Genomic DNA, 24,671 nt, shown 5'->3' with positions numbered 1-24,671 from the left:
AGGATCCCATATGGATGTGGAAGCTCATCCCGATACCAATGGGAGCAGATCTGCTTTTGGCATGGACAGGGAAGGGTGGGAATTGCACCACGCTTCACCCACGTGGCTTGACCCCTATCTGAGCCATGGGTGGCCATGGGTCATCCCGGTGTGATATTCCAGGACCCACAATCAATTGCTCTGCCCCATGGGCTCCCATGACCAGGGTGCCCATAGCATGGGTGTCACAGCATATAACAGGTGCTGGGTGTTTACAAGGGGGGATATAGGATGAAGCACCCCCTCTCTGCACCCCAAATCTTTGCCTCTGGACCGTGGGGCAGCTTGAATGGGAATGGAAGGAAACACACCGGTGCCATGGATGGATGTCTTTTAGGGGGGGAAATGGGGCTGTACAAAGACCCTGCTCCTCGCGGGGTGAGGATGGGAGCCCCACTGGGAACACCCCAGTGCAGAAAGGGGTACCCAGGGCTGGATGTCATCCAGGGGGGAAACGGTGCTGCCCAAAGACCCTGGTCCTTATGGGGTGTCTCCTTGCGGGGTACCCCCCCTGCGTGCTGAGCACCATGCGCAGAGCATCCCCTCGCAGCAGCGGGATGCAGGATGAAGGAGTTAACGGAGCCTGACCCTGAGTAACCGCGGCGGGTGCCCGCGGGTGCCCCGCGGCCGGGTTCACCTCGGCGCGGCCCCGGGGCTGTCTGGGGGGGGGGGACCCGGGGGGGACGGGCGGCGATTGGCGGAGTCGCATCACCCCATGGCCGGCCCCGCTGCCGGCCTGGCGCGGGCAGCGCAGGGAGGAGGCACCGACACCTCCCGGTGCCTCATTGCGGGGCTGGGACCTCCTGCCGGGTACCAGTACCTTAGAGGTACCCCCCCATCGCCATCCTCATCCTCTTCCCCATTGGGGTCCCTGCTGTGGATGTCCTCGGGGCGATGATGCTCTGCGGTGGGGTGCACCGTAGGGTACCACGGGGGATGCTTCGGTGCCCGCATCCCGGGACACCCCGATGTGTGGATGCTGTGGGGTGTGGATGGGGACATCCCACTGAGCGCCTTGCACCCCCTGAGGCTGTTTAACCCCACCCTGCTTGGAGGTGCCATGGGCAGGCACAGGGGTCTGGTGCATTAAGGGTGTCCCAGCACCCGTTCCCCTTCCCACAGCGTTGTTCTTAGTATGGGATGGCACAAACCCACCTCGGAAGCAGGCTGAGATCCACCCTGGCACCCCCAGATGGGTTGGAAACCTCTGGTTGCTGATGGCCATTGGATGCTCCGTGCCTCAGTTCCCCCACTGGGGAGGCTGCACGGAGCAGGGCACAGCAGATCTCTGGGCCCTCAGGGAATTCTGCCTCTGGATAATGGGAACCCATCCCCATCGTGCTGGGCTGGGGGTGCCTTTGGGATGCGGGTGCATTGACGGCATTGGGGGGGGGGGCTGTTTTGCAGACATGCTCCAGCTCATCAACGCGCCCGACACCGACTTCCCGGGGCTCTTTGACTCCTCATTCGGGGTCCCCGATGGCACCGTGTCCCCGGGGCTGCCGCCCACCCCGGGCACCCTCAGCACCTTCCTGCCTCCCACCAAGGCTCCCTCTGCCACCGGCACCGTCTACCCGGGGCCCCCCGGGATGGTTCCATTCACCCCACAGCCCCCGGCCCCGCTCCTCCCCTCCCCGGGTGTGAAGGAGGAGCTGGTGCCCGTGCCCAGCAGCCAGCCCCAGCCCGGCGTGATGCTGACCCCCAGCTTCATCCCCACATCCAGCAGCCAGTTCAGCCCCCAGCCCGTGGTGGGCTACCAGAGCCAGCACGGCTTCTCCGGTGAGGATATAATGAGGGGTGCATGAGAGGGGGGGGGGAATTGGAGGGGGTTTGCTATGGGGGGCTCTTGCTGGAGGGTTGGGATGATGTGGGTCCGGTAACGGTGTGCTCTGCTCCGTGCCCAGCCGTGCAGCCCGGGGCTGTGGGGCAGACCCTGTCCAGCCCCCCCCTGCCCGCCCCACAGCCTGCCCAGCCCCTGGCAGTGCAGAACGTGACAGCCCAGCAGCTCCTGCCCCCTGCTGCCCCCACGGCCCAGCCGGTCTCACCCCACATCCAGCCGGTGCCGGTAAGCACAGGGATAAGGATGGGGGGCATCCCGTTGGCCTCCCTCAGCCCCACTGATCTCCCCATGGCCCCCCAGGTCCTGCTGCAGCCCCATTTCATCAAGGCTGACTCCCTGCTGCTGACGGCCGTCAAGACGGATGCCGGCAGTGCCAAGACCTCCAGCATCACCTCCTTGGCCACCAGCGCCAGCGGCTCTGCTGCCCCGCTGCAGGTGCCGGTAGGTCCCGCCATTGGGGATCTCTGGGATGCGGGGATGCTCCGGGACCCACACTGATGCTATCCCACATCCCCATAGGCGCTGGTGAGCGGAGGGACCATCCTGGCCACGGTGCCGCTGGTGGTGGACACGGAGAAGCTGCCCATCAACCGGCTGGCACCGAGCGGGAAGCCGGTGCCGGTGCCGAGCAGGGGGGAGAAGCGGACGGCGCACAACGCCATCGAGAAGCGGTACCGCTCCTCCATCAACGACAAGATCGTGGAGCTCAAGGACCTGGTGGTGGGCACCGAGGCCAAGGTGGGAGCTCGGGGATGGGTGGGATAAGGGGTGGGTAAGGGGGTTCTTCGCCCGGTGTTGTTCCGAGCCATCCCTTCCCATCGCCAGCTCAATAAGTCAGCGATCCTGAGGAAGGCCATTGAGTACATCCGCTTCCTGCAGCAGAACAACCAGAAGCTGAAGCAGGAGAACCTGGCCCTGAAGATGGCCATGCAGAAGAGCAGTGAGCTGATGGGAAGGTCCTGGGGGGGGGAGGCTGAGCTGTATCCCCCCCATCACCTCTCATCTCGCTTCGCTCCCCGCAGAGTCCCTGAAGGAGCTGGTGTCCTCCTGCAGCGGGGGGGCTAAGGCGGAGGCCCCCATGGAGGTGGTGAAGGCGGAGGTGATGGAGATGCTGACGCCGCCGCCATCGGACGCGGGCTCTCCCAACCACAGCAGCAGCAGCACCAGCAGCAGCAGCAGCAGCAGCAGCAGCAGCGACTCGGAGCCTGAGAGTCCCCTCTGCGACCATGGCAAGGTACGGGGAGGGGGGGGGGATCCCTGCATCCAACGTGGATCCCACCAAGGATGCCAAGAGCCAAGGGAACGGGATGGGGGAAAGGAGCTGAGAGCCTGGCTCTTGCTCTATGAGGCTGCTTCTCGCCCCATTTTGTGTCGGAGGAAGGATGCTTTATGGGGTGCATTCGTGCTGCACCCAAGCCCCATGCCCATCCCTCACGCTCTGTACCCCCAAACGCGCCCTGCACCCCATGCCCTGGGCTCACAGCAGCTCTGCCCATGCAGGTAAAGCAGGAGCAGCCCCCCCCCTCGCCCAGCAGCCAGGGCATGCTGGACCGGTCCCGCATGGCCCTCTGCGCCTTCGTGTTCCTCTGCCTCTCCTTCAACCCCCTGGCCTCCCTCCTGCGGGGCTCTGGGGGGGCCCCGGCCCCTGTGAGGAGCCCGGGGACCACTGGATCCAGCAGGAGCATCATGGCTGAGTCGGGTGCTGTGGGTGAGTGCTGCAATGGGAGCTCATGGGGCGGAGGACATGGGATGGAGGCCGTTGGGGTGGCTGGGTGGGCACGGGGTGAAGAGCTTTGGGATGGAGGCTGTTGAGGTGAAGATCATTGGGGATCTGGATGCCGGGGTGGAGGCTACTTGGGTTGAAGTGGTTGGAGTGGAGGCTGTTGGGGTTGGAATGGGGTGAAGGCCGCTTAGAGAACAGTAGAGTGGAGACCATCAGAATGGAGGTGGGCATGGGATGAAGGCCATCAGCAGGGGGGTCTCGGGGTGGGTATGAGATGGGAGATGATTGGGATGAAGGATGCTGAGGCGGCCACGGGGCAGAAGCCATCGGGTGGAAGCGGTTGGGTTGGACACCACCGGCATGGAGCCCCTTGGGGTGACATTGGGATGAACACGACGGGGACGGAGCCCCACTGGTGGGCACGGGGTGGAGGGCACCGGGATGGAGACCTGGCACTGACCCCATCCACACACAGAGGAGCCGTGGGGCTGGTCGCAGTGGCTGTGGCCCACGTTGGCCTTCTGGGCGCTGAACGCGGCGCTGGTGCTGGGGGCCGTGGTGCGGCTCTTTGTGTGTGGGGAGCCGGTCACCCGGCCCCACTCCGAGCCCTCCATCCTCTTCTGGCGCCACCGCAGACAGGCCGACCTCGACCTCGACCGGGTAAGCCACGCCCCTCGGGCCCACGTCACCTACCACGCCCACCCTAACCACGCCCCTCTTGCATTAGCCCCGCCCCACCATCTAAACTCAACCAATCGGGTCCCACCCTGACACCACGAGTAGCCCCCCCCAGGCACCCCTTCTGGCTCTGACTCCGCCCACTTTTCACCCCTTGCCCCCCACCATTGCATGAAGCTCCGCCCCTGATATAGCCCCGCCCACCCTCTCTAAGCGCAGCCAATCGGGTCCCACCCTGACACCACTAGTAGCCCTGCCCAGCCACCCCCTCTGTCTCTGACTCCGCCCACTTTTCACCCCTTGCCCCCCCATTACATAAAGCCCCGCCCCTGATCTAACCCCGCCCACTCAACCAATCCGGCCCCACCCTGACACGGGTAGCCCCGCCCACCCGCCCATACCCCTCCTCTTCCACGTGCTCTGCCTCCGCCCACTTTTCACACCCACCTCTAGTGCCACGTGAAGCCCCGCCCCCCGCGATCAGCCCCTCCCACCCTCTCTCCGCTCAGCCAATCCGCTCCCACCCTGACACCGTAGCCCCGCCCCCTTTTCCCACGCTGCACGACCCCATTCACCCCTCTCCCCGCGGCGCAGGGGGACTTCGCGCAGGGCGCTCAGCACCTCCGCACGGCGCTGGCTGCGCTGGGCCGGCCGCTGCCCGCCTCGCACGGGGACCTGGCCTGCAGCCTGCTCTGGACCCTGCTGCGGCACCTCCTGCAGCGCCTCTGGGTGGGCCGCTGGCTGGCCGCCCGCGCCGGGGGGCTGCGCCCGGACCCCCCTCCGCCCGCACACGTCCGGCAGAGCGCCCGCGACGCCGCCATGGCGTACCACCGACTGCACCAGCTGCACCTCGCCGGTACGGGCACTGCGGCGCAAGGGATGGGGCGGGTGGTCCTGCCCCTCTGCTCTGCTCTCGGGAGACCTCACTTGGAGCATTGTGTGCGGGTCTGGGGTCCTCAGTGTAGAAAGGGCTTGGAATTGGTGGAACAAGTCCAGAGGAGGCCATGAGGATGATCAGGGACTGGAGCACCTCCTGTATGGAGACAGGTTGAGAAAGTTGGGGCTGTTCAGCCTGGAGAAGAGAAGGCTGCGTGGAGACCTCATAGCAGCCTGCCAGTATCTGAAGGGGGGCTATAGGGATGCTGGGGAGGGACACTTCGTTAGGGACTGTAGTGATAGGACAAGGGGTAACGGGTTAAAACTGAAACAGGGGAAGTTTAGATTGGATGTAAGGAAGAAATTCTTTACTGTGAGAGTGGTGAGGCACTGGGATGGGTTGCCCAGGGAGGTTGTGAATGCTCCATCCCTGGTGGTGTTCAAGGCCAGGTTGGACAGAGCCTTGGGTGCCATGGTTTAGTGTGAGGTGTCCCTGCCCATGGCAGGGGGTTGGAACTGGATGATCTTAAGGTCCTTTCCAACCCAAACAATTCTATGATTCTATGCTCGCATCCCACCCTACTCCCTGCTGACCCCCCCACTCCATTCCCATAGGGAAGCAGGCAGGGGGGCACCTCCTGGCCATCAACCTGGCTCTGAGCGCCGTCAATCTGGCTGAGTGCGCCGGCGATGCCGTATCCGTGGCGGCCCTGGCTGAGATCTACGTGGCGGCCGCGCTGAGGGTCAAGGCCAGCCTGCACCGCTGCTTCCACTTCTTGGCGGTGAGAGCAGGGCAGATCCCAGCGCCGTGGGATGGGGGTCCCGTGTGTCCCATAGGACCCTGACCCCCTGCTCTCCCCGCAGCGCCCCTTCCTCTGCAGCGCCCGGCGCGTGGCTCTGTCCCACGGTGGGGCCGTGCCCCCCGCCATGCAGTGGCTCTGCCACCCCTTGGGCCACCGCTTCTTCGTGGACGGGGACTGGGCTGTTAAGGGTGTCCCAAGGGAGACCATTTACAGCTCTGCCGGCAACCCAGGTAACCCCGGCATCCCCCGAGCATCCCCGTTTTGGGGTTGCGGTACCCGTGCTCATCGCCCCTTTGTGCCGCAGTGGACCCGCTGGCGCAGGTGACCCAGCTCTTCCGGGAGCACCTCCTGGAGAAGGCGCTGTGCTGCGTGGCCATGCCCGAGCCCGGCCGCCCCGCTGCCCAGGGAGAGGGGTGAGTGCCGGGATGGGCATCCCGCCCCCTGCGCCCACCGTGGGGCCAGCCCCATTGACGGCCGCTCTGCCGCAGGCGCTTCTCCGATGCCCTCGAGTACCTCCAGCTCCTCAATGGATGCTCCAACGTCAGCGGCGCATCCGGCCCCGCTCCCTCCATCAGCTCCGGCTTGGCCGCTGTCACAGGTAAAGGCTGGTGTGTCCCCCTCATGGGGGCAATACATGAAGGGGGCCACCAGAGAGGTGGACACCCCTCTCCTGTGTCCTTCCCACCCCGCAGGCACCGACCCCGTGTCCAAGTGGTGGGCATCCCTCATCAGCACCATCATTCACTGGCTGCGGGGAGATGAGGAGGGGGCCGAGCGCCTGTACCCGCTGGTGGAGACCATGCCCCGGGCGCTGCAGAGCTCCGAGTGAGTGTGGGGCACACCGGGGACAGGGTGGGGGCAGCTCATTGCACCCCTTCCATCCCCTATGGGCCGGCAACGCGCTCTGCAGAGGGGCACAGCCGTGCCCAGTGCAGGGCCCGTGCTCACTGCGTGTGTCCCCCCCCTTTGCAGTAAACCCCTGCCCCGTGCTGCCCTGCACTCCTTCCGCGCCGTCCGTGCCATGCTGAGCAAGCAGGATGGGAGCCAGGCCAGCCTGAGCCACTGCGAGAAAGCCAGTGGCTGCCTGCGGGAGAGCCTGGAGCTGGGCACCCCCCCCAAGGCCACCATTGACAAGGTGAGCTGGGGCTGAGGGCGGGGGAGAAGGTGGCACCCACCCTGGGGAGCCCCCGGCCCTTGCGGGAGGTGCCCCTGGCCCTCGCAGGGGTGCATTGTAGTTGCATTGCATGTGTCAGACTGGGAGTGCAATGCCCCTGCCATGCAGCCCGGCGGCGGCTCCGCGCAGCAGCGCCTGCCCGCAGGGACCTCAGCATCCATCCATGCATCCATCATCCATCCCTTCCTTCCTTCATCCGTCATCCATCCCTTCCTCCATCCCTTTCTCCATTCCTTCATCCCTTCTTCCATCCCTCCATCCTTCCATCCATCCCTTCCTCCGTCCATCCCTTTTTCCATCCTTTCCTTCATCCCTTTTCCTATCCCTTTTCCTATCCCTTTTCCCATCCCTTTTCCCATCCCTTTTCCCATCCCTTTTTCCAGCTCTTTTTCCATCCCTTTTTCCATCCCTTTTCCCATCCCTTTTTCCACCTCTTTCTCCATCCCTTTTCCCATCCCTTTTCCCACCTTTTCCCACCTTTTCCCATCCCTTTTCCCATCCCTTTTCCCATCCCTTTTCCCATCCCTTTTCCCACCTCTTTTTCCATCCCTTTTCCCATCCCTTCCTCCATCCCTTCCTCCATCCCTTTCTCCATCTCTCCATCCATCCATCCATCCATCCTTTCCTCCCTCCTTTCCTCAGTCTCATTCTCCCTCCCTCCCTCCCTTCCTCAGTCTCATTCTCCCTCCCTCCCTCCCTCCCTCCCTCCCTCCTTTCCTCAGTCTCATTCTCCCTCCCTCCCTCCCTCCCTCCCTCCCTCCCTCCCTCCCTCCCTCCTTTCCTCCCTCCCTCCCTCCTTTCCTCAGTCTCATTCTCCATCATCCATCATCCATCATCCATCCATCCATCCATCCATCCATCCATCCATCCATCCATCCCTCCATCCATCCCTCCCTCCCTCCCTCCTTTCCTCAGTCTCATTCTCCATCATCCATCCGTCCGTCCATCCATCCATCCATCCATCCATCCATCCATCCATCCATCCATCCATCATCCCTTCCTCCACCCTTTCCTCCATCCCTGCATCCCTCCCTCCCTGCACCCCCCTGCTCACCCCTCTCCCCTCTCCTCCCCAGGCAGTCCAGCTCCTGCTCTGCGACCTGCTCCTGGTGACCCGCACCAACCTGTGGCAGCAGCAGATGAGCGCCAGCCAGCAGCGCAGCTGCCTCTACCAGGCGTCCGCCCTCGAGCTCCGCGGCTTCCAGCAGGACCTCAGCAGCCTGCGGCGCCTGGCACAGACCCTGCGCCCCGCCATGCGCCGGGTGAGCCCCTCACCGCTGCTCCTGGGCTGTCCCTGCAGCCCCGGCGCCCGCCTGCGCTCACCGTCCCCGTCCCCATCCAGGTGTTCCTGCACGAAGCCACCGCTCGCCTCATGGCCCGGGCCAGCCCCACGCGCACCCATCAGCTGCTGGACCGCAGCCTGCGGAGGAGAGGGGGGCAAGGCAGCAAAGCAGGTGGGCAGTGCGCTGACAGGGTGGGACAACTGGGGGGGGGGGGGGGGGGTCAGGATGGAGGCCTCAGAGCAGCTTCCAGTGTCTGAAGGGGGCTGCAGGGATGCTGGAGAGGGGCTCTGCATCAGGGACTGGAGTGATGGGACAAGGGGTGATGGGTTCAAACTGGAACAGGGGGGATTTAGGTTGGAGATAAGGAAGCTCTTCCCTGTGAGGGTGCTGAGGCGCTGGCACAGGGTGCCCAGAGAAGCTGTGGCTGCCCCATCCCTGGCAGTGTTCAAGGCCAGGTTGGACACAGGGGCTTGGAGCACCCTGCTCCAGTGGAAGGGGTCCCTGCCCGTGGCAGGGGTTGGAACTGGATGAGCTTTAAGGTCCCTTCCAACCCAAACCGTTCCATGATTCCAGGTGGGACGTGGGCTGGGACCTCACCTCCATCACCGCAGTACCTGGGTGATGAGCACGGGCTCTTCCTGCCCATAGTGGTACCCAAGGGGAAGGCTCAATGCCTTCCATTGGGTCTGACCCCATTCTCCCCCTCACAGCCGGAGAACCCGAAAGCCACCCCTCCCCGCGGGAGCACGCCGAGGCCCTGCTCCTTGCCTGCTGCTACCTCCCACCCGGCTTCCTCTCGGGACCGGGACAACGGGTGGGAATGCTGGCCGAGGCCGCCCGCACGCTGGAGAAGCTGGGGGACAAGCGCACCCTGCACGACTGCCAGCAGATGATCATCAAGCTGGGCAGCGGCACCACCGTCACATCGGGATAGATGGGAGCACAGCATCCCTGCTACCCGCTGTGGGGCCGGGATGCGGGCAGGCGCGTGCCTCAGTTTCCCCCTTCTTATAGGATTGGGGTTTTAAGGTGAACGGGTTGGGTGAGGAGGGGCAGGGGACACCGGGGATAGGGGTGGAGGGTCCTGGTGTGGGGTACACACACATGGGGGTACCCTGGCTGCGCTTGTCCCACTCCCCCCCCCCCCCATGGCTCTGTCCTTGTCCCCAGCCCAACGTGGGTGATGGGACGTGGGGACCTCTAGTGACACTGTCGCAGTATTGCATGGCACTGGGATGCTCGGGCAGCCTGGCCCCAGTGCCACCCAGTACCCCCCCCGATGCCCTGACACACGGGGTGCCCATCCTCATCCCCATCTCCTGCTATCCCTTACCCGGCCCCACTGCTGCAGGGGGGTTTGGGGGCACCTCAGTTTGCCCCCATGATGGGGGGGGGGGGGAGCAGGTTAAACCCTATGGTGGCCCCCTCCTCATTTCCCTCCATCCATACCCATGGTAGCTAAAAGGGGACCCCCAGCCTGTTCCCAGCCCCAGCACTGACCAGTCCCCCCCCCCCCCGGTTAGGAGCTGCCTTTAGGAGAAGGGATGTCAAGATGCAACAGGGTTCCTGGGGGGGGAAGGGCTGTGGGTACCCCCATCCCTTTGCTTCACCCCCTCTTGTACATAGCCCCCCATTGCCCCCCGCCTTGCCTTTTTAAATGGTATTTTCATAGTCGGAGAGTTTTGTACAGACAAATTAAAGCTGATTATTTATACTGGTGTGTGCTGGACTGGGGGGGGGGGGGGGGCACTGAAGTTATGGGGCGCATAGAGCCTGGTTGGGGCATGGGACCAATGGCTGTGGGTCCAACCTTGTCCCCTGCGCTGCATGGGAGGGGATGCAAGGGTGGGAGGGATGTGGCCAGTGGGTACCAACAACCCCCAAAGCCTCCTTCCTCACCCTAAGGATGCTGCAGCATCATTTCCATCCTTACAGCAAGGGTGGGAGGGATGGGGCCAGTGGGTACCAATAGCCCCCAAACCCCCCTTCCTCACCCTAAGGCTGCTGCAGCATCACCTCCATTCTTACAGTGCAGGTGGGAGGGATGGGGCCAGTGGGTACCAACAGTTCTTCCTCACCCTAAGGATGCTGCGGCATCACCTCCATCCTTACAGCAAGGGTGGAAGGGATGAGGCCAGAGGGTACCAACAGCCCCCAAACCCCAAGGATGCTGCAGCATCACCTCCATCCTTCCAGCACGGGTGGCACATGAGGACCAGGGGCTGGTACAGAATAGGGGGGGGACCCCCCATAGGATAAAGAGAGGCCACGAGCAGGGCGCCACGTACTTCCAAAACAATCGTTGTATCTTTATTGACGCTCTGAATGCAATGACCTGGTTTTTACTCTTAAGGAAAATAAACATCTTTTAGAAACAGCTTGTTACACACAATCTTCAGTGTGAAGCAATATACTAATAAGAACACTAGTCTTAACATTTACAGTCTTCATATATATTATATATATGTATATGTATACATATATATACACTATATAATGAGGCAATATATAATACACACGGTTTACCATTTTACAGTCATATGTACAAGATGTCACTAAAAATAGCCAGATTTCAGGCAACGCTGCCAGGGACACCGGGAGCTTCCTTGGGTTTTCTGCTTTAAATTCGCTCTTTTTTGTTCTTCTTCCTCTTTTTTCTTGTCTTTTTCCCTCTTTTTTTGTGTCTCTTTCGCTCCTGTGTCCGAGGCAAAGCTGCTGAAACAACAGACATTGTGTGGCCAGCAAACCTTGAGGGTGAGGGCTTGGGGGGGGACGACGGAGGGGATGTGGCAGCAAGGGGGGCACTGGCTCTGAGGGGTCGGGATGAGGGGATGGATGGATGGATGGATGGATGGATGGATGGATGGATGGATGGGGCTAGCACTGTGCTCCCCATTGCAGGATGCTCTGCAGGTAAGGGGGGGGAGGGCTGGTGGCTCTGGTTTTAGGATGGGATTTGGGGTTGATTCACCCTGGGTTGGGTATTTGCTACTGGGGTGGTGCAGAATGGGGGGGATATGGACAGGGGGTGATCCCAGTGCTGGGCAGCTCCCCCAGCTCTGTTAGGAAGGGAAGTGAAAGCCAAGGGAGCTGAGTGAACCCAGAGCCAGGGTTTGCTGAGCCAGGGCTATGCAGAGGGAGGAAGCAAAAGCTTCCTCCTCCTCCCATAAGGACCCTGCTGCCAGCTGGAAGCCGTCTGTACCTTGCATCAGGCTAAAACCCTGGGGTCTGCACCCAAAGCCATGGGGTTTTACACCCAGAATTGTGGGGTTCAGCATCCAGAGCCTGGGGGTCTGCACAAGCAAAGGGAGCAAAGCCCAGCCCCACGAGGAGATGCTGTCGACTCCAAAGCAGAGCGAGAGGGATGGTTTTGGGGGTCCCATAGAGCAGGACCAGTATCCCCATCCCATCAGTGCCAGCGCCCCATGGAGCGGGAGGGTGACGGGTGCAATGGGCCGTGGTTTGGAGGCAATGGGTGCCCCCAGCCCAAGCCAAGAGCCCATCACCCCAACACAGGGTCTGGTACCCAGGGATGGTTTGGGGCAGACAGGAGATGGAGGAAGGGAACGGATAAAGCAGAGTGGTGTTTCAAACAGCAGGCCGTTGGTTTGTCTCTATTTTTTTTTGTCCTTTTTTTATGGGATTTTGTCCTTTTTTTTATCTTTTTTTTTTTTTTGTCTATTTTTGACTCTTTTCCTCTGCACGTATATACAGACAGACACCGTGAGGTTTGCTGAAGGCAACATCTCAGATCAGATCAGTGTGAGATATGGGGAGCCGGGACCCACAGCGGGGCCCGGCGGCCCCACAGTAAGACAACATCGCCGGGACCCCCGCCCCGCCCCCCCCCCCCTTTGTACCCCCCTTTTCTCCTCCCATCCCTCCCCCCCTCCCCCCTGTGCAGCGATCGCGGGCCGGGGGATCCCGTTCCGAATCCCTGACGGCCAGGCCGGGTTTTGCCGGGGCCCGGCGAGGGGGAAAACCCGGCGCTGGCTCTGCCCGCTCGGAACGGGCTGTGGGGGAAAGGAACGGGGCGGCAGCGCTGCGCGTACCCGGTACAGCCCCGGTACGGCCCCGTATAGCCCGGTACATCCCGGTACGACCCGGTACAGCCCGGTACGGTCCGGTACAGCCCGGTACGGTCCGGTATAGCCCGGTACAGCCCCGTATGGCCCGGTGCATCCCGGTACAGCCCGGTACTGCCCGATATAGGCCGGTACGGCCCGGTGCATCCCGGTAAATCCCGGCCCCGCTCCCCGGGCGCTGCCTCCTCTGCCGGTCCCTCGCTGGCGGCCGGGGCGGGTGCCCGCGGGGCGCTACACCGGCTGCCTCTGCGGGGAGAAGGGGGGTGTCAGCCCGGTGGTCCCCATGGGTCGGCATGGGGGCGGTCCGGTCCCCATCAGCGGCCACCCTGCCCACCTGAGAAGAACGGGGCTCCCACCCATGGGGTCCACTCTCACCCACCTTGTCAGTGCTTAGTGAAGGAGGATACCCCCCCCCCCCAAGCATGGGTGGGGGTCCCGGACCTGGCATCCCCATCGCCTGTCCCCTGGTGGCTTGGTAACCCCAGGACCACGGTTCCCCATTGGTCCATGGGGTTGACACTGAGCAGGGTGTCCCCACGGGTCCAAAGGTGGGTGCTCCCACCCCAGGGTGGCTGCAGAGCATTTGGGGGGGGGGGGGGGGGGGCACAGAGGGTGCTCTGGACTTACCTTGTGTTTGGGACATTTCAGAGAGAAGCTCTCTTCAGTTAAGAAGCAACCTGCGAGGAGAGGAGAAGGTTGGGTCAGGGGGTCCCTGCGCTGCACGATGGATGTCCCCAAGGGATGGGGACACAGTGTCCTCCCCAGCCCATGACCTCCCCCCGCCACTGCGTGCATCAGCCACAGTGCTTGAATGAAGGGGACATTGAGTCAATGTTCCCTGAATGAAGGGGTCAGCTGAGGCCAAACACGGGACACCAGACAGCACTGTTGGCGCAGGGGGCATTTCCATCCCAGCAATCCCATCTGAACAGGCTTCCAGTGCCTAAAGGGGCTATAGAAACCTGGAGAAGGGCTTTGGGCAAGGGCCTGTAGGGACAGGACAAGGGGAACGGCTTTAACCTGCCAGAGGGGAGACTGAGATGAGCTCTTAGGCAGGGAGTTGGAACTGGATCAGCTTTAAGTTCCCTTCCAACCCAAACCACTCCCCGATCCCATGGCCTTGGTTGGGCTTGAGCACTGCAGAGATTGCCAGGGGACCCCATGCCCCTGTCCCCGCATGGGGCTCACCTGTGTCGACGGCACATGCGTAGTGGTAGGTGTGGGGACACCCCTTCTGGCAGCAGCCCACGGTGGCTCCCGCTTGCTGGCAGCTCGAGCACTTCTTTAAACGCACCCGGGGATTCATAGCAGGGAGGGAAAGATGTGGAGAGACAGAGAGAGCCCATCGTCAGAGCCCAGGAGCATCCCGGAGCATCCCTGCGCCTCCCACCCCAGCAGCATCCTTCCTCCCGTGCCGGTGCACCACGGGTGATGCTGTGCCTCTCACTTAGCCATTAACCACCACACACAAGGTTTCTACACGCGGTACCACTCCTGGGGATGGCACCGAGCCCTCAGCCATCCCCTATGGGGCATGGACATGGGGATGTGCCATGGTTCACGGTGTCCCCCATCTCCTGCCCCATCCCCAGTCGGTGCTGCAGGGATGGGAGCACCCAGCAGCCTCCAGCCAGCCATGGGAACAGGCTGAACACACAGGCCTGGGAATACAGCCAGCCCCAAACATGGTACTGGGGGGGCTTGCTGGAGACCTTGCTCTGCAGGGTGCCTGTCCCCTTCCCCTGCTGCCCGTCACTGTGGCATCAGGCCACATCGTGCCCATTTTCACCTCCTATCCTGCCTTCGCCAGGCTGCATCCGAGCCACCCCATGCAACACACGGCCGGGCCGGGGGATGAAACCCACCAGGCTCAGCACCCTCCCGGTGCTGGGGATGTCCCGTCACCCTCCCACACCATAACACCACAAGCACATTTCTATGCCTAAAAGGGGGTGTTTGGGTGCTATCAGAGATGCAGCAGCACAAATCCCACGGGAAGCCAGCGGTGCCCGAACACCCACTTCCCCTCCCAAGCCAACTCATCGGGGCCAACCCTATGTACTCCATCCTGGCGGGATCAGCTCCAGCTGAAGGCGGCCGGTGCGGCACCAAACCGGGCAGGCAGCCGAGCTCTTACCAGGTCGGCAGCCGCCTTGACAGCCTCCTGCAGCCCGTAGAGCTTCCCCGCCACCAGGAAAACCCCAGCGGTCCATACGGCACAAGCCTCGTGCAGCCAATGCTCCTGCGTGTCTCCCACCGGCTCCTGCGGCGGGGACTCAGCCTTGTGACATTCGTGCCGCCGGGGCTTTTCGGCCGCCTCCTCGCCCTCTGTCCTCTCGTCACAGCAGTAGCAGCTCTGCAGCCTCCGGAACATGCCCCGCGGGCTGGAGCGCAGCGAGCTCTGCTTGCCCGCCTCGGCACCACCCTCCGGCCGCGCCGCCTTCGCGCCGGCACCGCAGCCGCCCTCCATCCCTCGGGATGCCCGCTCGGCAGCGAGAGCATCCTCATCCACGCGCGCCTTCTCCTTCAGCCGCGACTTCTTCTTGGGCAGGCAGTCCTCGGGGTAGTAGGGCCCGCAGAGGTCCCCCAGGTCCTTATAGTTGGCGGGGTTGCGGCACAAGCAGCACACCAAGCAGGCAGCGCTCAGCGCCTTCGACACCACCGGCCCCATGTGCATGGTGGAGGAGGCGGGCAGCGCTGCCCGCGGCCGCGGCGCCGGCCCGGCCGGTCCCCGTTGCAGCCGTGCCTCCTCGCCGGGGGTGTTGATGACGGTGCAGGCGGTGGTGAACTCGCCGCGCCGCTCCACGCGGACATAGGGAGCAAAGTGGGGAGCGCGGCTGTCCGCACGCAGCCGCTTGCAGGAGATGTACTTGAGCCGGATCTCGGGCTCGGCGGGATGCACCAACGGGGCTTGCTGGGGCTGCCGCCGCCGCTTGCCGCGGCTCTTGCACCGCGCCGGCACCGCCTTGGCTTTGCCGTGCCCCAGGCGCTTGCGCTGCCGCTTGGAGTAGCCGTTGTAGTTGGAGTGGTTGGCCCGGGGCTTCGGGCCCCGCGCTGGTCCGGCCGCGGTACGTCCTTCAGGGGAGCCCTCACCCATCTCCTTCTCCTCGCTCTTTGGTTTCTTGCCCTCGCGCGGTGCCTCCTCCCCGCCGCCCGCCCGCAGCGGGCACAGCGCGGGCACCAAGGGCGCCTTGGCCATGCCCAGCGCCGCCGCTTTGCCCTTACGGTTCCTCTTCTTGGGCAGCAGCCCCAGGCTCTTGGCCACCACGGTGGAGCCGGGCTGAGCCGCCGGCGCGCACGCCTCGCCATGGCAGTTATCGGCAGAGAGCTTCTTCCCAGCGCCCAGCTTCCCCTTGGGCGCTCGGCCGTTGGGGTTGCGGCAGAGCTGCTCTGCCCCCGGCACGGTCGGTGCCTTCTGTGCCGACACCGGCTTGGGCAACCGCGCGTCACCGGCCACCCCGGTGTGCTTCACCCGCTCCATAGGGCTCAGTGAGGTGCCGTAGGCTGTGGCCGCCGCCGCTGCCACCACCGGTTTGCAGGAGAACTTCTTCAGGTTGGGAGAGGTGATCTTCTGCACGATGGCCTCCAGCTTGAGGCCGCGGCCCTTGCGGGGAGGCAGCACTTTGGTCTTGGTGGCCTCCTGGAAGGCCGCCCGCGACGTGATCTTGATGCAGACATCAGGGGCCTCCTTTGGAGGAGGGGGCTTTGGGATGGCTTCGCCGGAGGACTTGGGGGGCAGCTTGGTTTTCACCTTCTTGGCCACCGGCATCTTCTTGAAGAGGCTGGGGGGGGCCTCCGGTTTCTCCTCCTTCACGCCACCGCTGTTGCTCCGCAGGACCAGGTTCCTCTTCTTGGCAGGGATGGGGGACATGAAGGTGGATTTCCTCTTCAGCGAGTGCAGAGGCCGCTCGGACAACTTGCCCCCGACGCCCGGCCCCGCTTTGGGCAGCTTCATCCGGGCACCCACCTTGCCCTCCTTATGCGGGCTGCCCGGGGCCGCCAGCTTGAACGCGGGCGGGAGGTGGTTGTTGGCGATGAGCTTCTTGGGCACCTTGCAGTTCTTGAGCCGCACATCAGCCGCCCGCTTGCCCCGCTGCCTCTTGGTGTAGAACACCTCCTGCGCCTTGGTCCGCGAGCGCAGGATCATCGACCGCTGGTCCCTCTCCCCGCCATCCACCGCATCCCCCTCTAACGGCGTCGGCCCCACTACCTCCTCCGCCACCACCAAGCCGGGCACCAGCAGCGCGGTGTCCCCGGTGCCCTGGACCACTTTGGGGGCCGGCCGGCTGCTGCGCTTTCTGGCTTTGAAGGCCACCCGCTGCTTCGCGCCGCAAGCCGGCTTCTTGCCCAGCTTCTCCTGGTGCGTGGGGGCTTTCAGCCCTTCCAACGGGGCTGGGGCACGGGGTTCGGCGAGGGCGGTGAAGGACCGGGTGCACATGCGCGCTGGCAAGCCCTCGGCTGGGAACCGGGGGGTCTGGCTGTGGGTGCTCTTGCTTGGTACCTCTGCTTGGCTGTCCGGTCCGAGGCAAGCGCTGGCCACGCCACCGGTTGCAGGCCCATCATCAAAGGGGCTCAGCACAGCGCTGCCTGCGCTGTCCCCCTCCGGCAGCCGGCAATGGACCCTCTTGTTGCGGAGGCTTTTGCCCCGTGAGACGGGCTCTGCCTTCCCCAACGCGTTTTCAGGGGTGAGCTGCTGCTTCACTGCGACCGACGGGGTGGATTCAGCATCAGCCGCCTCCGGGTGGGCTGCGTCCCCCACGCCGCTCTCCTCCTCAGGCTGGATGTGCGGCAGGGAGGACTTGAACCAGCTCTTCACCTTGGTCTCTGTGCCCACAGCGGGGCCCAGCAGGATGACGGACTGACCGGACAGACGTGCAGAGGGAGCCGAGTTCTCCTTCTCCACCGTGCTCACGGTCTCCTCGGCGGACACGGGCACCTCGCTGGAGGACAGCACCGCAGGCATCTCGGGGGGCTTGGGTGGCGAGGCATCGTATGCCACCGACTTCTGCTCCGAGCCGGCCAGCTCGCACAGCGACGAGTACTCCTCTGCCTCCAGGTCTGACTCCTTCAGCTCCGGCGAGGAGATGATGGGGATCTCACTGAAGTCCCCGGCCGAGCAGCAGTGCCGGGTGTCCTGCAGCCACCTCTCGCTGTCTGCCTTCGCCGCTTCATCGTAGGTCAGCGTCTCCTCCTCCTCCTCCTGCTGACCATAGTCCCTGTCCGGCTCGCTCTTGGCCGGCTGCTCTCCATCACACAGATCCAAGCCACAGGCATTTTTTTTCTCCTTGCAGGACCCCACCAGTTTATTGGGGAACAAGGCCTTGGGGAGCTCGGTGGCTTGCAGCTCCTTCCACCGCAGGCACGCATCGCCCAGGCTCTCCTCTGGCCAATCGAAGTTCTCCATGGTGCTCTCAGACCCCACCGAGTTGGCAGTGGTGTTGGAGTAGCAACTATAGCCGGGGGCTCCCGCACTCGACGTCGCCGCAGGGATGTTGGGTTTGGAGTTGAAAGCGAGTGGAGCAGCATCCTTCAATGAGTCCTTGGTTTCGGCGGCTGTGAACTCTACCTGCGGACCCTCGTACACCTCCTCACTGAATTCCTTCCCCGCGTTGGCTCCTGAAGCCTTGTCCATCTTAAGGGGCTCGGTGAGCGTGCTGGAGTCACCCTGACTGGGCCAGGCACCCTTCACCATGGAGTCCAGGCAGGGCCGGTGGTTCTCCAGCTGGAAGGGGGACTTGGTGGCCTCCTTGTTGAGCATGGGCAAGTTGGCCCAGGCTTTATCCGCCTTCTCGTTGATGGCATCCTGCAGGACGATGATCTCGGAAGCCAGCTCCTCTTGGGACAGGGCGCTGAGGAGCAGCCGGGGACAGTCCCGTTCGTTGGTCACGTACTTGGTGAAGGACTCCAGGGGCAGGCTGGCGTGGATGCTCTGGAAGGAATCGTCGGATTTGGTGGACATGTCATCCGGGGAGGTCACAGAGCACGTGGACACGGACTCGGGCTTCGCCTTGGAGTTGCTGTTGACGCGGGCAGGGCTGCGGTTCTGGTTGCAGTACAAAAAGCTCCTCTCCAACTGATCCTCCGACCCGCTGAGATAGTCAGCGTCTTGGGCCTCAGCGTGGACGGACTGAGGGGTGCTCAGTGGGTCGGACAGTGGGGTCCCCACCTGCTCCGCCGAGTAGGTGCTGCTCTCAGGACTGCAGTGCTGCCCCTTGAGCTGCTCCGGGGTCCTCGCCGGCGTCTTGATGCCCTTTTTCTGTGGCACGGCCGCTTTGGAGAGCAGCAACTGCTGGACGGTGTTGGAGATGTTCTCCACTTGGGAGGTGAGCGCCGTCAGGCTCTGCAGGCTCAGGTCCGACAGCAGGTTTTCGGGCAGCTTCTCCTTCTGCATGTTCTTACAGTTGCCAGATTGAGCATCGGGGCTCGTCCCGTCGGTGGGAGAAGGGTTCAGCAGTGGCATGAAGTGGCTGTGGTCGGCGATGCCGGCCGGGAAGGCGCCGGCGCTCAGCGGCTGCTGGCTGTACTGGAAGTTCTCCAGGTTGGGCATCAGCGGGGAAGGAGTGGAGCTGTAGGACGGGGACCTGCCGACGGAGCGAGCCGGCGAGTGGCTGGCGCTGGGGCTGAAGGTCTGGTAGTACTGCTCCGGCGTCCGGACCGGCGGCGCATCGCCCTGGCAATAGGTCTGCCCGGGCTGGTTGTAATGTTGGTACTTGGCCAGGTTTTGGTAGTGGAGGGTCTCCGGGGCATGGTGCCGCCCCTGCAAGGGCTGCGGCGGCTGTGGCGGCTGCGGAGGCTGCGGCGGCTGCGGCGGTGGCTGCGGCGGTTGTGGCGGCGGCTGCGGTGGCTGCTCGTAGCCGATGCGGTTGGGCTGGTAACCGTGCATGTTGGGCACACGGGGACCAGGGGCCAGGCTGGCGGCGCTGCTCAGGGGCCGCTCCAGCGGCGGCTGCCCCGAGGGAGCCGTGCAGCTCTTATAGGAGTGTGCGGGCTGGCTGCCCCCCGGCACCGAGGAGTAGGTGGAGGAAGCGGGGAAGGACTGCGAGTGCTGCCCGAAGTGCGGGCTCTGCGAGAAGGGCATGGGCGAGGAGACGTCGTTGGGCAGCTTCTGCCGCTGCAGCTTGGGGTAAGGGAGCGCGGGCGGCTGCTGCTGCTGCTGCTGCTGCTGGAAGTGAGTCCGGAAGGGCAGCGAGGGGGCTGCTGGCTCATGGTACGGCCGCCCGCCCGCCAGCGCCGCCGCCGTCTTCTTCATCAGGCTCTCCTCATACTTGGCCACGCCGCCGGGCAGCGCCTGCGGTTGGCCACCCCACGCCTGCAGGCTCTCGTCCCCCGAATAGCGGGCAGGGTAGGGGCTGTTCTCCTGCACGGCGTAATTGGAAAAGGCCGGCCTGCCTTGCAGCTGCTGCCCTGCTAATTGCTTGTTTCCCCGGTGGTATTTCTCCACGGCGCTGTTCTCGTAGCCCGAGTACGGCAGTTGCTGCTGACTGTAGTACTCCTTCGCCACCAGCCTCTGCCGCTCGCAGTTCGGCCCTGCCTGACTTTGATGCCTGTAATTCTCCAGGCGTGATGTATCTTGTGAAGTCGGCTGGTAGCTCTGCTGGTTGCCATGGAAACCACACCTTTCTCGAAAGGACTGCATGGCGCGGGCTCCTTATCTGCGAAGAGAGAGAGAGAGAGGCGAGAATTCAAATGAAGCATCGCCACCGTGCCCGGCCGAGCGGCAGCGCCGTCACTGCCGGGGCAGAGCTGCAGCCCTGCCGCGTCGGCTCGTGGCGCCCGGCATCACCTTGCCCTGCATCACTTGCACTGCCCTGCATCGCCTTGCAGCCCCCTGCATCACCTTGCATCGCCCTGCATCACCCTGCATTGCCTTGCATCACCCTGCATTACCTTGCATAGCCCTGCATCACATTGCCCTGCATCACCTCACATTGCCCTGCATCGCCTTGCATTGCCCTGCATCACATCACCCTGCATCGCCTTGCATCGCCCTGCATCACCTCACATTGCCCTGCATTGCCTTGCATTGCCCTGCATCACATCACCCCGCATCGCCTTGCATTGCTGTGCATCACCTCACACTGCCCTGCATTGCTCTGCATCACAACACATCGCCCTGCATCGCCTTGCATTGCCCTACATTGCCTCACATTGCCCTGCCTCACCTCACATCACCCAGCAGCACATTGCCCTTCATAGCCCTGCATTGCATTGCCTTGCATTTCACCTCCCTGCATCTTGTTGCCTTGCATTGCATCACCCTGCATTCATCACCCTTCATTGCATTGCCTTGCATTTAATCACCCGGCATTGCACTGCCCTACATTCATCACCCCACATTCATCACCCTCCATTCATTGCCCTGCATTGTGCTGCCTTGCAATTTATCTCCCTGCATCATGTTGCCTTGCATTGCATTGCCCTGCATTCATCACCCTGCATCACAGCACCTTGCATTGCATCGCCTTGCATACAATCACAGAATGGTTTGGGTCCACATCACCTTGCATTTCATCTCCCCCCATCACTTTGCCCTGCATCACATCTCATCCATTGCATTGCAGTACATTGTACTGCCTTGCATCTCATCGCCTCGTATTGCCCTACATCCCATTACCCTGCATCGCATCGCATCACATCCCCCTGCATCACATCACATCGCATCGCCCTGCCTCACATCACCTTGCACTGCACCGCCCTATATCGCCCTAGATCACAGCAGCTGGCTTTGCATCACCTCGCATCGCTCTGCATCGCCCCACATCACATCACTTGGCACTGCATCACCTCACCTTGCATCTCCCTGCCTCATCCTCTATCACATCTCCTTGCTGCATCGCCCTGCTTCGCAGCACGGTGCCTGCGAGCAGGGGGATGGCTGGGGTACAACTGCCAGCCCTCCTGACCCTGCTGGTGGGACCCTTCCCTATCTCTGCTGCCCCCCCCAGGGCAAGCAACTCCCTCCCTGCCTGCCTGCTTGTCACAGTGACCCCCTGCACCACGCTGGGGTCCCCCAGCCCCAGTGCTCTGTGTCCACACCTCCAAAGCCCCTCACCTCGGCCTCTATGACCCTCCCCAGCCACACCAGGATGCTACAACCCCCTCCCAACATCCCACTCATCACCATCCCTTATTCATGATTGTGCTAATGACTGGAAGCAGCAGTGAGGAGGGCCACAACCACAGGGCTCTGCTGCAAGAAACAGTCATTTCAACTCACCCTGCCTGCTGCTGCCTCCCGCAGCCCCCCTGGCCCCAGCCGATCCCCCTACCCCGGTGTGGTACCATCTGGAAGCTGTCTGCTCCCACCAGCAGACGTCTATTAGTAAAGCTCCCCATTTCCTACCCCAGCTTGCATTAGGTGCAGGGAAGCACCTGGGTCACTGATTTGATCTCCAGAGGCAGCTGAGTGCCTTGTGGGGAACTAATGAAGGGATGAGTGGTGGTGGGGGGAGCACGCATCCTGCCCATCCCCAGCACCAGTGGGTTGGAGGTGCTGGGATGAGCAGGAGTGTGTTTTGGAGTGGTTTGAGCTCTGGGAGCCTGGCTTAAGGCAGCCCCAAAGGGCTGCAGGGATGATGTGTGTGTGTTCCTATGCGTCCCCCTGCCACTCTTGTGCCCCAACGTGCTCCTTTGCCAGCGATTCTGGCTGTGGATCAGCACCAGCTCGGCCTCACTTCCTCACACCAACACCAGCAACGCCTCAGCACCTTTTGGGGTCTATACGGGGTGTTATTCAGTTGTATTCCCATACCCGCTGGTGGCTCAGGGATGCAACAATCCCACCGTGCCCCCTGGCACCAACGGAACCAGGCTCGGTGCCATCCAGCCCAGCCCAACATCCCGTCCCCTTCATCCCCATCTTTCTGGATGCTTTCCACATGGCTCCCCGACACTGCAGCTGCATCCCACAGGCTCTGGTTAAAGCTCAGATCCCAGCGAAAGGATGGGTCAATGCCAAACCCAGGAAGGCCACTGTGAAAGCCCTGACCTGTGCCAGGGCTGAGGGAACAAAGGCAGCAAAATCAAAGCCAGGTCTCTGGGACAGCCCTGGGCAGCAGTGAGAAAACTAAAGGGCTCCTCACGCTCCAGGTGTGACAAATGAAATGGGCTTGAGAAGACCTTGGGCTGGCGCTTTAAGGGCAGCTTCCCTCCCCCCCCCTTCTCTTGTATTATTAATTAGTGTTATTAATTAATTAGTGTTGATTTCCAAAGGGCTGGGACAATGGCAGGATGTGCAGGAGCACACAGTGCAAGGGGATGGGTCGCTCGCTGGCACGCAGAGGTGGGGATGCACGGAGGGAGCACGCGTGCAGGATGTGCATGCATGCATGTGTGCAGGGTACCCACACATGCAGGCTGTGGAGGAAGCTCTTGAGCAGGATGAGGCCATGGCCATGCCTGCAGGATAACTCCAGTCTCAGCCATGTCCCAGTGCATGGCAAAGCCCGGGGCTCATCCAGCACCCCTGGGTACCTCCTTATGGGGATCACACCATGAGGGGCTGGATGAGGCCCATCAGGCAGGAGATGCAGCTTGGGCTGCCCATCACATCCCCACTCGAGATGAGCCGAAATCAATGCCGAGCCACAGCCCCATCTCCCCACAGGCCACCCCATCATTTGGCTCTGCCCAGGTTCGGATGCTGCCATTCTGGACCAGGAACGGGCCAAGCCTCATCCCCAGCAGCACCGGCTCCATCGGCAGCACCAGAGGCCAGCTCCCTACTGCAGCTTTGCCAGAGAAGGGCTGCAGCAGATGTTGCTGCCTGATGTAGGCTGTTTCCGAGCAAAGGCTTTAATGGCATCAAATCAAGCTGTCGACAGCAGCAAGGCTATGGCCCTTCCCGGGAGGGGGAGCGGCCGCAGCCGCATCCCAGGGGCCCTGCACGCTCATTCCTCCTGCCACGTCCCTGCTTTCCCGGCCCTGGAGAAGTTTCCAGTCTGGCTCCCACTGCCCCAGCAATGGGAATTGATATGGGGCCATCAGGGCATGGCAAAGCCACCGCTGCAGGCAGGGTTCATGGTGTGGGACCCCGGGAAGGGATCCCCAGGGCATGCATTGGAAGAGGAGCATCATGGTGCCCAGAGCCAGCCTGACACTGTCCCCTCTAGCTACATCCACCCTGGATCACCCCATCCCCTATGGACACGGAGCCAGCCCCACAGCTCCCAGCATCACCCTTTGGGGACACACAAGGACCCGTGGGGCTGACGTGGTGCACGGGGTGACGTGGTGCCAGGGGCTGATAGAGCGCATGGGGACGATGCCAGGAGCTGGGGCACCGCTGCCAGCACAGCCGCTGCAGCCTGCCTGCTGCTCGGGAGGATTTGTGCTGCCTGGCTGCCTTTGGTGTTGTTTTCCTCCCCTCAATCCCTCCCTCCTTCCCTTTTCTTCCCCCCCATCCCTGTGCCTGGCAGGGATAATGGCAGAGCCGGATCCAGAGCCCACTGAAGGCAGCCCAGGACTTCCCATGGCCGGGGACCCTTGGTAAGCACCCAGGCAGCGGGCACCCCCCTCCTTTTTCCTGCATCCCAGCCTTGCTTCCCAGCTCATCCCATGGGGCCTGCTCCAGCCCTGCTGCTCCGCCTGCTCCCTCCTCGCCTTTGCTGCTGCGCCATCAACAAGGACTCAAGGCCTATAAATAGCAGCATGCACTCACAGGGGGATGCTTCAGCATCGGAGCAGCGCTGGCACCAGACCCCAAACCCCATCACCAAACCCATTCCCAGCCCTGGGGTGCATCCCCACACCGTGAGGCATCAAAAGTGGGGGCGGAAGGGATAGGATCCGGCCTCCAGCCCCTCTTTGGTGGCTCTCGAGGGGGGAATAAGCGCCTCAGCCCCGGATTTGTTTAATTGTGAGCTGGTGGAGGTTAAAGAAACCCTTTCTGGCTGCCTGCCACACCGCAAACTGCTCCGGAGAACTCGGTTATTGAGGGAGGAGAGGGAAGGGGAGGTTGAGGAGGGGGGAATGGGGAGGGGAAGGATGTGTGGGAAAAGGCATCGTGCTCCAGGAGCTGGGAATGGGATGGACTTCCCCCAGGAGGTTCAAAGGGACCCCTGGGACTGGGTCAGAGCCTCCAGGCTGTTTGGAGGTGGCTCTGTCTGTCTGTCTCTGCACCCCATGGATGCTTCTGTGGTTCCTGGCACTGCCTGTGGCTGTACCCACTG

At 62.9% G+C, this 24,671-nt stretch overlaps 2 protein-coding genes across 2 annotated transcripts in view; one reads left to right on the top strand and one right to left on the bottom strand.

The window, feature by feature from the left end:
• Positions 1-1,431: 1,431 nt before the first annotated feature.
• Positions 1,432-9,414, top strand: SREBF1 (sterol regulatory element binding transcription factor 1). The gene is made up of 18 exons (XM_057406735.1): positions 1,432-1,818; positions 1,944-2,104; positions 2,180-2,320; positions 2,399-2,617; positions 2,705-2,819; positions 2,902-3,113; positions 3,380-3,587; positions 4,078-4,262; positions 4,875-5,136; positions 5,772-5,938; positions 6,021-6,189; positions 6,264-6,372; positions 6,448-6,557; positions 6,652-6,784; positions 6,932-7,094; positions 8,210-8,395; positions 8,476-8,587; positions 9,127-9,414. Exons 1-18 carry the CDS (start codon positions 1,449-1,451, stop codon positions 9,348-9,350), a joined length of 3,246 nt encoding a protein of 1,081 aa, XP_057262718.1. The 5' UTR covers positions 1,432-1,448; the 3' UTR covers positions 9,351-9,414.
• Positions 9,415-12,588: 3,174 nt separating this feature from the next.
• RAI1 (retinoic acid induced 1) overlaps positions 12,589-24,671 on the bottom strand; it is a 69,643-nt gene continuing 57,560 nt past the window's right edge. The window contains exons 3-6 of the mRNA XM_057406732.1: positions 14,639-20,153; positions 13,690-13,783; positions 13,129-13,178; positions 12,589-12,747 (exon numbers count right to left, since the gene is read on the bottom strand). Coding sequence (XP_057262715.1) covers positions 12,733-12,747; positions 13,129-13,178; positions 13,690-13,783; positions 14,639-20,137 — 5,658 coding nt within the window. The 5' untranslated portion in view covers positions 20,138-20,153 and the 3' untranslated portion in view covers positions 12,589-12,732. The remainder of the gene's footprint in view (positions 12,748-13,128; positions 13,179-13,689; positions 13,784-14,638; positions 20,154-24,671) is intronic.

Source organism: Pezoporus wallicus, unplaced genomic scaffold (assembly GCF_028554395.1).
Source record: "Pezoporus wallicus isolate ANWC-B61680 ecotype Strahan unplaced genomic scaffold, APGP_CSIRO_Pwel_v1 contig_10952, whole genome shotgun sequence".
NCBI classification, from domain to species: domain Eukaryota; kingdom Metazoa; phylum Chordata; class Aves; order Psittaciformes; family Psittacidae; genus Pezoporus; species Pezoporus wallicus.
This window is presented reverse-complemented; position numbering and strand designations above follow the sequence as displayed.